Below are 12,433 nucleotides of genomic sequence, written 5' to 3'. Positions count from 1 at the left end.
AATCTCGCTGGAGTTAGATGATATCTCAAAGTAGTTTTGATTTGCATTTCTCTGATGATTAAGGATGGTGAGCATTTTTTCATATATCTGTAGGCCGTGCGCCGATCTTCTTTAGAGAAATTTCTCTTCAGGTCCCTTGCCCATCCTGAGATGGGATCACTTGTTGACTAGGTGGCTTTTAAGAGACCTTTCAGCTAAAAGAATAAAAGCCAGGTTGAGAGCCCATCTTTGAGTGGACATTCAGGGTGGAAAATAAAATTGATTTAAAAACAGGCAGATGAAGTATTTCTCACCTTCATTATGTTCAAGAAAATCTCTGCCCAGTACTATTAAAGGGCATGCAAGTTCACACCTGACAATGACATTTCTGATAAAAATATAAACAGGCTATGCCAAATTTGGGTGGAAAAATAATGCACCACCACATTACTCCCAGCAGTCAGGACTTTCTGCCTCTGAATTTTAGGAGTCACCAATCTGATGGGGAAAAATTCAGGGGGAGATGCCTAGTCAGGCCATTTAGTAGACATCCAATCCATTTTACAAATGGACTAATAGCTGCCCGGGAAGGGAACTTGAACAAAACTGGTTCTAAAACAAAGGGTACAAGAGAATTAAGTGCAGGGCAGGATATTTTTCTTTATCTGAAAAGGAAAAGGATCCAAAGAGAGTAATGGCAGTCGGTTTTCTGTCCCTTACAGAGAATTCAAATATCACTTCTCCCTGAATTCAACACACAGGCCTCATTTTCAAACCATGTCACTTTCTTTTCTTTTCAAGGCAGCCAGGTATTAAGCAGGCGACAGTCACATGATCTTTTCAGTAAGCCCCAGGGTTTCCCTGAGTGTTGCTGGAGCTCATGGTCAGAGCAGTGCTGAGGTTTCAGAGCCTAATGCTTTCCCCTCAGCCATGAGCTCCTTTACTGTTTGGGTTACTGAAGACAAGCTCGCTGGATAATTTGTCTTCAACACAGTCCATTTCTGTTCCTAAAAGTATTAGTTGTGCTTTCCTTCTGATGCACACTCTGACTTCATCTTGAACAACTTCTTCATCAGAATCTCCTTTCGTTTTTGTATAACCTTGCAGGGGTCCTCAAACTTTTTAAACAGGGGGCCAGTTCACTGTCCCTCAGACTGTTGGAGGGATGGACTGTGGGCCCTGGGATGAGTCGGCTGCTAAGCAGGACAGGCAGTGGGGGCAAAAACACCCGGTGGGCCAGATAAATGTCCTAGGCGGGCTGTATGTGGGCCACAGGCCGTAGTTTGAGGACGCCTGATCTGGAGTGTCAGAAAAGCCATTACAGTCTCTGGTTTGGACACCAACTTTCACACCTCTGTGCTCAGGCTGATCTTTAAGAAGTCGTTTTGTCTGGTTTACTGCTGATGACGTCAGGGTGAGGGCAGCCAGGTGGGTCGTCTCAGCTTCCTCGTGCTCACAGCCTGAAAGGTGGCCCAGACTAAGGACGCTGCCCTCTTCACCACCCCAGTGCTTTGGTGCCTCGGGCTAGAGCTCACCAACTTCAGCCTCTCTCCATGAATAGGGTGGGTGACTTAGGTACAGATTTGTAATTTTGAAATCCCTTCCTCTCAAGATTTATTTATTTATTTATTATTTTATTTGAGACAGAGTCTCACTAATTCATCCTGGATACAGTGCCGTGGCATCACAGCTTGCAGCAACCTCAAACTCTTGGGCTTAAGCGATTCTTTTGCCTCAGCCTCCCAAGCAGCTGGGACTATAGGCACCTGCCACAACTCTGGATTATTGTTGTTGTTGTTGTGGTTGTCATTGTTGTTTGGCAAGCCCAGGCCAGGTTCAAACCCGCCAGCTGTGGTGCACGTGGCCGGCGCCCTAGCCTGCTGAGCTATAGGCACCAAGCCTCCTCCCAAGATTTAGAACACAGTGTCCCTCACCCTCCAGGTAGAGTCTTGCCCAGGAAAAATCCGATGTTCTCTGATTGTCATGCCTTTTCAGGCTGTCTGATTTTTCAGTACAGAACTTCTAGTGTTTTCTTTCCAACCAGTATTCTTAAATTCCACATCATCATGTCTAGGAAAGTGTCCTTTGTTTAGCATGAGGTGGGTCCACTCACCCGAGGACAAGGCTTTCTGAAGGTCTAGGCCTTTTTCTTCCATGATTTCTCTGTCATTCCAGGTGAGGTTCCCTAATCAACTCCCCATCCTCCGACTCCTTTCTCAGAGGCTTTGTCCTGCCTTTGCTTAGTTGAAAGGTCCAGACTCCCTCCATCTGTTTCCGTTCTCTGTCTTTCAGAGGGTGTCCTCAAAATTTGGGTTACACCCTAGAGATCCCCGCCTTTTTGTGTTCTAGCAGATTCTTTTTTTCTTTACTTTGAGTATATTTAGGATTTGGAGGGGGTGTCTTAGTCATCTCAGGCTTACATAACAAAATACTATAGACTGGATGGCTTAAACTGCAGACATTCTCACAGTTCTGGACGCTAGAAGTCCAAGTTCAAGATGCCAGCTCAGTTTCCTGGGGAGGGCTCACTGGCTGGCTTGCAAACAGCCACCTCCTCACATGGGAAACAGAACTCTGGTCTTTCCTCTTCTTATAATGATACTAATTCCATCATGAGGGCTCCACCATAACCACCTCACCTTGATCACCTCATCTCCAAATACCATCTCCTTGGGAGTTAGGGCTTCAACATATGGATTTGTTGGAGGACAGAAATAAATTTCAATAGACACTTTTGAGCTGAGTCTTGAAGGATGTATGTTGCAGAGGCCACAGGTGTTCTGTGAGAAGCCAGGAACTAGAGTGAGAGATGGGTAATATTCACCATCCCTGCAACGCCATGTGCCTCTTTGAGAACCTGATGTAGAACTACAGGCCCCCTTTTCAAAAAGAGAAGAAAGTTCATATACATGACGTTTTTAACACTCTTTCTAGTGTGGGGGGTCGTAGTCACATTGAAGCCTTACATGGGCCAGCTGTTGTGCACAGGCCCTGCTTCTGAGGCCTGGCTTAGACTGTGAGTTCCGTGATGGGGAATCCACGTCCCTTGTCCATTATACTGCTGGCCCCAGACAGCACCTGGCTCATTGTGAGCATTTTCTTGATAAAAGTAAGTTGAACGGATGTCCCCTCCCACATGTCCCAGCCCCCAGCCCTCTCTCTCCCTTCAATGAATGAAATCAGAGGACTTTTATGGAGATGCATGAGGGTACCAGAAGGTGCTCAAGATTTTCATGATGTGACACAAATGTAATTCTTCTGTTCTGCTTCTGTTCCCCTCGATGAAGCCAGAACATGGGTGGGTTCACTGGTGACTTGTGCCAACCTCGTGGATGATTCAGTACTGGACTGTCACTTCATAGTTGATGGGAAGTTGGGGCCTGACCCTGGGATGGCTTGTACCTCTGTGAGCAGAGTAGACCCAAAGTACTAGGCAGCTTGTAGGGGAGGCTGGAAGGAAGCAGGGCTCCTGATGGTGACTTAGACCCCTGGTGGGCCATGTTCTCGAGTCACTGTGGTGTGTGCACTAAAGATCTTGCTAAGGTAGATGTGTCCCTGTGGCTGCCTATGGCATTTCAGCTCAGATGACTAGCCAGCAGCCACAGTGGCCCCTCTCACATGTCCCAGCCCCCCAGCCCTCTCTCTCCCTTCAAGCCTGCTCTGCCACCTGCTCTCAGAAGTACCCTGCAGTCGCCCCACCATCCAAGATGTACACTTAGGAAACTCCTCAGGCCACTCCCTGTCTGCCTGTCTTTGCTACTAAGCCCTGATGACTTTACCCTGAAATATCTTTTTTGTATATGCAATTTTTTTTTATTAAGGTAGAATTTACATAAAGTAACATGTGCAGATCTTACTGGTAGGCGCATGGTTTAGCGAGTTTAGATGAAAGCACACAGCCGTGTAACCAACACCTCTATCAAGACTTAGCACATCTCTACCACTCCAGAAAATTCCGTGTGCCATTTTCCAATCAACTGCTCCCCATCCCCATACCCTGTTCTACCTTCTAACCCCCTGGTTTTGTGCATCTTCTGAACTTACCCACTTGCAGAGTGAGCAGTCACCCTGAATCTAATCTCCATCAGACAGCCAAAGGGTGCCATATTTAAAGCCATAATATGGATCACGTTTTAAAATGATGCAGTGGCTTCCAAGAGTCCTTCGGATAGGCCTCAAATCCCTGTCATGCCCTTCCTCAGGTAATCACCTGTGACTCTCTGTCCCTTAGAGGCTGTGCAGTCTGCTCTGGGCTCTGCTGTGTGTGTCCTTCTCTCTGCCAGGCACCCCATCCCCACTCACCTGCTCAGACTCAGCCATGAACCTGCCAGCCCAGTCAACACCCAGCCCTACCTGCTCATCTCACCCCATAGAATTCAGACCACTCAGGGTCTCGGCGAGACTCCTGTCTGCTCTTTTCTAGAGCACAACACAGGATTGTGGCCTTGCTGCTCCCCACTCTGCTGACAGACCATGGCAAGGCCCAGAGGAGGGGCAGCCTATGGCTGAGGACAGAGAAGCAGAAAGTGACAGCAAACTCCTGGGGTTTAAGGCTCCCTTCACAGTAAGGGAGCAGAGTGGATGGGAGCAAGGGAGGGAAGGGGATGTAACATTTTGCGGGACCAGGTGAAAACTCAGAGCAATCTGCCCCATGTCCCAGTTGGTGAGATGTGGGGCTGAGCGTCCAGCACTTAGCAGGGATTGCTCTTTCCCGCCTGTGTACTTGCGGCTTCTCTGCCCATGCGACCCTGGGTGGAATGTCATTACAGTACTAACGATGGCAACAGCAGCCGTTGCTGCATGTCCATGTGTAGACACTGTCCAGAAGCCCTGACTCCATCTCTAATTCTTTTGAGAGCCCTGTCACTAAATTGGGGCAATTATCTTGTTTTATAGAAAAGGAAATTGTGGCTCAGAGAGCACCGGAATTCAGAAAAAGTTTGACTAGCCCTGAGCATGCCCTAACTACTAGTGGCATAGCCAGGGTTCAGGGTCAAGCTGTCAAACTCTGTGCAACTCCTCCTTGTGTCTCATCAGTGTCACTGAGCAGCACTCAGACACACTAGAGCCTGTGCTGGTGCTCTGGCACTGCCTCAGGGGCACAGATGGGGGCTCCAGTCCAGGCAGCTTACTGGAAGGCAGATCCTAGATCACTGCCAGGGCGTGGGGAGAGTGATTGACCCCCTGTCCAGAGTTGCCTTAGACTGAGGGGTTTCCTGGGATACGGGACTTTCAGGGGATAGTTCTGAGCAAATGAGAATGACTTGGCCACCTAGAAAGGGAAGGTGATGTAGGTTGAATTATATCCTCCCAACAGACACACTGAGGTCCTACCCTGTGGTACCTGTGACTGAGAACTTATTCAGAAATAGAATCTTCCCTGATGTAATAAAGTTAAGATGAAGTCATGCTGGATTACGGAGGGACCTTAAATCCAATCGCTGATATCTTTATAGACAGACAGACGGATGGATGACACCCAGCACTGTGTGATGGTAGAGGGTGGAGGCAGAGAGAACCCTGCTGGAAGCCACCAGGAGCTGAGAGAAGGGCTGGGGCAGCTTCTTCCCTGGATCCTTCAGGAGGGAGCAGCCTCGGGACACCTTGATTCTGTGCTTCTAGCCTCCGGGCTGGGAGAGAGGTAATGCCTCTCTCTGTGGTTCTGAGCCACAGAGTTTGTGGTGCGTTGTTACAGCAGCCCCAGGGGACTCACCTAGAAAGGGAGGCAGCCACTAGGACAAATGGGGCCTCTGGGAGGCTGGACCACACATCAGAATTGTCCCTCACATGCCACTGGTTATGGGCCACCCTGACACTTCTCCCTGCTCCTGCCACCACAGCAGAAGGGCCAGGGGTGCAGCAGGGCTCTCAGAGCAAGTATAGAGAACAGTGAGGGCCGGGACGCGTGCTCACAACCACACAGGTACCCTTTCTCTGCTGGTGAGAAAAGGGTTAAGGGTGTCCCACATTACAGATGAGGAAACTGAGAATCAGAGAGGTTAAGGAGTTGGCCCAGGGTCCTCTGCTAACATGTGGGACATGATATAGGTGTGATTCGTGCTGTCGTCCACACTCCTGCTGGCTTGGACACTTTCTCCTAAGCGTGTCCAGGCTCCTTGGGGCCCCTCTATCTTGGGGGGAAGTGCATTTTCCTCTGACACATTTTGAAAGACGTGAAATGATCAAGATGTGTAAGTAGTTTTACTCAGTGACTATAATGGGCTGAACTATGTCTCCCCAAATTCATAGGTTGAGGCCTAACTCTAGGACCTCAGAACATGATTGTATTGGGAGGTGATTAAGTTTAAAGGACCTCATATGAGTGGCCCTGATTCAATATGGTGCCCTTTCAAGAAGAGATTAGTACACAGGCAGGCACAGACGGAGGCCACGTGAGGACAGGAAGGACAGGGGGGCTCATCAGAAAACTAAACCTACTGACAGCTTGATTGTAGAACTCTAGAATTCTGAAAAAGTAAATTTCTATTGTTGAAGCCAGCCAGTTGTGACACTGTTATGGTTGCCAAGCAGACTCGTATAGTCGGTCTTGATTTAGGCTGCATGGGCTTTCGGAAGGGCTAGAGAGTAGAAACAGTTCGTTTATGGCATCTACAGCAAGTGGAAGTTGCTCACAGGTGGGTCTGGGGTGTGTGTGTGACTCAGAGCTTGTCAGTCTTGTGTTTCTCTAATGTGTTGAGCATTGCCAGTGGTAGCCCCCACCCCTGTCCTGCCCGCTGCTTCAGCAAGCTCCCCTCCAAAAAGGAAATTAACCATCATATCTTGCCTGGCCTGGGCAGACACCTGACCAGATCTCCATACATATGTCCAGCAGGGCCCTTCTTCCCCTGCTTGCAACCATCAATAGTCACACCTGCAGGGTTTCCCGAATGGCCCTGATAAACTCAGACATCCTGGAAACTCCTTACCCAGAGTGAGTTTGTTCATTAAAAAATGCTCGTGGGCATAAGAGAAGCTTGATAATATGAAATACCAGGTGAGAAGAGCATAAACAAAGTAGAAAATTATCCTAGTTTTTATAAACACACAGAAAAGTATGTTTGGAAGAAAGGAAGGAAACAGAGCACCTGAACACTAACGTGGCTGCTTCACTTCTTTATATTTCTGTGGTTTCTGCAGGGAGACAAATCATCTGTAATTAGAATTCCCTCATAACTTTATAGGAAAAAAGGAAGAAGAAGGAAGAGGAAGAGAAAGAGAAGGATGAAGGATAACTGTCCCCTCCAGAGAGGAGGCTGGAGCCACTCAGACATCCTTGAGTAGTAGCTGAGTGAGTGAATCCTGCCGAGGCTGTTAGGATCGGTGAGAAAATGCACATAAAGCACCAGGTGTGGGGCTCAGCACACAACAGTGCTCAATGAAACACTGACATTGTCACCCCGGCGTCATGTGGGTGCTCCTGTAGTGCACCAAGGCAGGTGGGGGTGACAGGTGCCACCACAGTCTCCAGCCACCCAGCTGTGGTGGAGAAGCCCAGGCTGTTCCCGTGTTCCTGATGCTAACATGCCGGGCTGGGATCACTCACGTTGCCTGGCCCTTCTGTTCTGCCCTGCACTGCACTCCAACCCCCAGGGCACAGGGTTTGGTTAGTCTTTGCCTCAGCATGTGCCACGCTGTCACTGCTGGACTGTGTGAGGCCCTCTCTTACCTGCACTTGTTTCTCTCCTTTCTCTCCACAGTCCCCATGCTCACTCCTTTTGTCCTACAGCAATAGTCTCCCTCAGAAATTTATTTATTTATTTATTTATTAAGACAGAGTCTCACCCTGCTGCGATGGATAGAGTGCCATGGAATCCTAGCTCATAGCAACCTCAGCTTCTTGGGCTTGGGCCTCAGTATTTTGACTCAACCTCTTGCCTGAGCCTCCCAAGTAGCTGGGATTATAGACACCCCGCACAATGCTGGGCTAGGTTTCTTTCTTTCTTTCTTTCTTTTTGTTCAATTTTCTATTTTTAGTAGAGACAGGGCCTCCTATTTCTCAGGCTGGTCTTGGACTCCTGAACTCAAACAATCTGCCCACCTTTGCCTCCCCGAGTGCTAGGATTAGGGGTGTTAGCCACCACAACCAGCGCAGCAGTGATCTCCCTTTCAATTCCAGACAAGCTCATATTTAAATATTCGATAAATGTCCTTGATTCAACCTATTCTTTATCTATCTATCATCTATCTCACTGCATGTCTAATTTCTCTCTACTTATCTGTCTGTCTCTTATCGCTCACCTGTCAGTCTATCTTTTGACAGTCTGGGAAGCTGTTTTATGTGTGTTTTCAAGTTCACATACATGGCAGATGGGCTCCTGCCTTGTCTCTGCTCTCTCATCTTAGTGCTAGCTCCCGAGGCCGGCGCTGGGGCACGTCCAGCTCCCTGCTTCTCACCGCAGCATGTTCCTGTGGTGTGGGTGTTCTGAAACATCAGGTTGTTCTACTTTTACTTTTGGCCAACTGTCTATCAATGTGGGTTCTCATGACCCCTTTCTTGGATTCAGTGAATTTGCTAGAGCAGCTCACAGAACTTAGGGAACCACTTAATGTGTCCTGGTTTATTACAAAGGACACTGATGGACACAGATAAAGAGACGCACAGAACAGGGCGGGGCTTCCCTACCCTCCCCAGGCTCTGGCGGAAAGCTCATCCCAACTCGGTTCTCTTTTGCTTTCTCGGAGGCTTCATTATGTAGGTGTGATCGATTACATCCGGGGCCACTGGTGCCCACCTCAACCCTCATCCACTCCCCTCCCTGGGCCAATCCTCTAAACCTTCCTTGGTTATTCTGGTGACCAGTTCTCACCCTGAAGCTGTCAAGGAGCTGTTAGCCACCAGTCAACTCATTAATTCACAAGACACTCATCACTTTGAAGATTATAAGGATTTTCAGAGTTATATGCCAGGAAACGGAAGGACACTATTTGGACAAATTACTCAAATTAAAATGAACTTTGAGGATGGGGCCACCTGCTGACTCCTTATTGCCCTTGTCTTATAGGTGAGACTCAGAGACTTGGATTCAAGCCGATTCTGTCACTTCCCAGAAGAGTGACCTTGGAAGTCACTGTACCTCTCTGATTTTGTCTCCTTATCTGTCACAGGGAGCAACAAAGGTATAACCTCCTAGCATTGACGGGGTGGAGGGTTGCCTGGCACACAACAAGTGCTCAATATTGCTGGGATTATAGGGGCATGTCTGTGCGGCTAACTCTCAAATTAGCAGGAAATGAGATGGCATTTTTGTTCTTTTAGCCCCCCTCCCAGTCACTCAGAAGAGAGGGACCTAATTCTTTGTGAGGGACTCACAAAGCTTGGTGGCGGGCATGCAAAAGCTCCAAGATTTCTTAAAGGTGGATATTAGCATTAGCAGAGCAGCAGCTTGAGGCTAATTTTCACTACAGTGGGGACTGTTTTACTGGCCCTTGGCTCCGCTAACTTTGAACCAGACTGGAAAAAGGCATTTAAGGTTTGAAGTCAGTTGAAAAGATAGCTTGTCTTGCTCTGACTGCAGCTGGGCGAAAGTGCCCAAGGATGGGAGTGACGATGTGGAACCTTCTCTTTCCACAGCCCTCCAGCCCCAAATGGCACTCATGCTTCAGAGATGGGGTGGCTGTTGCTTATGCGTAAAGATGCTTTGTAAGTTATGTGGGTTCAGGAACCAGCCTGGTGCTGCAAAATGGCAAGGAAGGGAGACTCCAGCTCAGGGCTGTGTGGGTGCGACACAGGCACAGAAAGCCATGCATGGGGACTGGGCACAGGGTAACTGCTCAGGAAGCAGTGGTCACACAGGCTATCAGCAAACTGGCTGGGGACCCTGACCTTCTCTTCACTCAGGCTGCCAGTCAGTCTCTGGGTGAGCTGGGCTTGGTGCTGTAAATTAACAGGCAGCCTAGAACCAGGTCTCCAGAACAACTGGTGGGAGAGGAGGACAGGGTTGAGTTAACCCTTGAGAATATGTGCTGAGTCCTTTCTCAGGAGCATCTAGGGCTTCTCACCTTCTCCACGTGACTTCACCCGGTGACCTCATCTGGTATTGTGGACACACAGCAGGGAGTCCCAAATACCCACAGATAGCATTTGAGCAGGGAGGCTTCACCTTCCTCCTGCAAAGGGTTCTAGGCCCCTTTCTCTGTGCAGAACCTGTGCAAAGCCCTGGTCTTTTGTGCTCTTGTCCCTGTAAAACCCTCTGATCTTATTTTCTACCTGTTCCATCTCCTCACTTCCCCTGGTTCAGCTATCCTGGCCTCTATGCTGTTCCTAACCCAGGATGAACAAAGCCCACCCTCGAGGCTTTTGCATCTGCTATTTCTCTAGCCTGGACTTGGCTGTTTCCACACTGCTCTTCTACTCCCCTACTTCACTCAGGTCTCTGCCCAAGTGCAGAGCCCTGCCCTATCTAAAACCATACATCTGCCCCTTTCACTTCCCTGTTCAACTCCAGAACCGTGGAACACAGGCTTTGTTTCTGCTCCACCCTCCATGCCACACAGTAGGGGCTTAATGCCTGAACAAGTAGATTTGATGCCTGTTCAGGAAAATTTGTGTCCAGTTTCTGAGCATGTGGGCATTTTCACTGTCACCCTGGGGACAATGACCGTATTAGGCAGGTGTGGTCATGCTGACCATGATGAGGATGTGAAGTGGAAAGTGGACTGTAGTGTGCATTGAACTATTGGATGGAATTTGTCTAACATGGTGGTCAGCTCATTGCAGACTGATAAGCAGGGTGTAGGTGTGAGATTCTAGCCTCGGACTCCTTGCTCACCCTCAGTGACTGCCCACTCTCTCTGAGGCAGGCCATGGCATTTAGGGGCAGCTCCAGGAAGGTACTGGAGGGGCAAGGGGGTAAGGGTTATGCCAAAGCACAGTTTCTTCCTTCCTCAAAGGAAGAGCCTGAGTTTCCTGTAGAGAGAGATAAAGCTCTAGTGTGTGATTCACCCTCCACGGGCTGCAGAATCAAAGGGAACCTCGTGGCAAAGCACTCCCGGCCAGTCATACCTGAATGAAGGGGAAGAGGAGCCCCACGGCGAAGTTGGAAAGCCAGTTGACAGTGCCTGCGATGAGGAAGGCGGCCGGCTGCTGTGCCTGCTGGAAGAACTCGCCGGTCAGGATGAACGGGATGCCACCTGCAATGTGAGGGCAAAACAGCGTGTCACCTAGGAAGGCCATGCCTCCGGCACCCATCTTCCTCTGCCATGCTTTAGAGCCACTCACGCTGCAGGGGATGCTCCCTTGGCAGGGGTCTGCTCTGCCTGTGTGAAAGGCAGCTTTGGGGGCAGGTGCTGGCACCGGGCAGCCCTCAGCCCCTCAGCCCTAAATGAACACAACCCACTTCTCTGACCTGACACATCTGAGACTCGTCGTTCTCTTGGCTCTCCAAATATCCTCAAATCAAGCTGTGACCCATGAGAAATTGAATGCTACTGGTATCAACTTGATATAGAAGGCAACTGAGCTTTTCTGTATGTGTTGTAAGGATGTAATGTAATGCGTTTATTAATTTAGTCTTCAGAATAACTACACGTTCCTGGGTGAGCACTTGACCGGCCCTAGGCTCCCCAGCTCCGAGCAGCAGAGGCAGGACTCAGGTGGGAGCTCCAGCTTCCAAATCTCAGGGTTTTCTGCTAAACCTTGCTTGGGAGAGGAAAGGACCCTTGCCCAGCTTGTTGCCTGTTGTCCCCTTCAGCTCCCTGGTCTAGCTGTGAGTGGGCCCTGGCAGCTGAGTGTTATTCAGGGGTGACAGCCTTGACATTGGGGTAGGACAGGTCTTTATTTGAGAGACTGTCCTGTGCAACCACAGGCTGTTTGTTATCCTTCATCTTCTGATGGCAGGAGGGTCCCAGTCCCCATCACAACCCAAACTGCCTGCATTCATTTCCCAGCAGACTCCTGACAGAGAGGTCCCAAGGTCTGCATTCTCCCCTTCCCACGTGCCACTGGGAGAGACTGGGATTGTGCCCTGTGCCCAGACCCAGCATTTGAGGCTCCGCTGAATCTCCAGTTGCAGTCACCACTCTGCCAATCAGATCTGCACCTTGGCATTTACTAGGAGCAGGAGGGACAAAACTATAGGGAGACACTGAACACAACCTGGAAATCACTCGGCTGGGAACATGCATTTTGTCAACAGTCAATAGTTATTTACAGGGTGGGGACTGGTCCACCAGTGGTGGTTGAGAGCAAGGACATCCCTGCCTTCATGGGACTCCCTTGTCTGGTGGGGAGAAAAGACAGTCTGTTCATTAATTAGAGACAGAGTGAGCGAGTGAGCAAAGGTGTGATAAGGTCGGGACCAGCTGCAGAGGGCAATGGGAGCCTGTCTCAGCAGTGGCCAGGTCTTTCTGGGGCATGTGGTAGGGATGGAGCTGAAGGAGGAGGTCTGGCTTGTGTACTTCTGGGACAGATCATGCTGGTGGGGGTGGAGGGACAGAAGTCCTGGAGGTGAAAGGT

The 12,433-nt window shown here is 49.5% G+C and overlaps 1 protein-coding gene across 5 annotated transcripts in view; it reads right to left on the bottom strand.

Moving 5' to 3' along the window:
- SLC2A9 (solute carrier family 2 member 9) overlaps positions 1-12,433 on the bottom strand; it is a 224,015-nt gene that overhangs the window by 31,426 nt on the left and 180,156 nt on the right. For 4 of the 5 annotated variants that reach the window (XM_003800182.3, XM_023519317.1, XM_023519318.1 and 1 more), the window contains one exon: positions 10,982-11,109. In XM_003800182.3, the coding sequence (XP_003800230.1) occupies positions 10,982-11,109 (128 nt within the window). Of the gene's footprint in view, positions 1-9,687; positions 10,886-10,981; positions 11,110-12,433 lie in introns of those variants that run through there. The other variant, XM_012811639.2, reaches the window with a different exon arrangement.

This window comes from Otolemur garnettii, unplaced genomic scaffold (genome assembly GCF_000181295.1).
Source record: "Otolemur garnettii isolate 467f Iridium unplaced genomic scaffold, OtoGar3 scaffold00171, whole genome shotgun sequence".
Taxonomy (NCBI): Eukaryota; Metazoa; Chordata; class Mammalia; order Primates; family Galagidae; genus Otolemur; species Otolemur garnettii.
The sequence above is the reverse complement of the archived record's forward strand: the minus strand, read 5'-3'. Positions and strand labels throughout refer to the sequence as shown.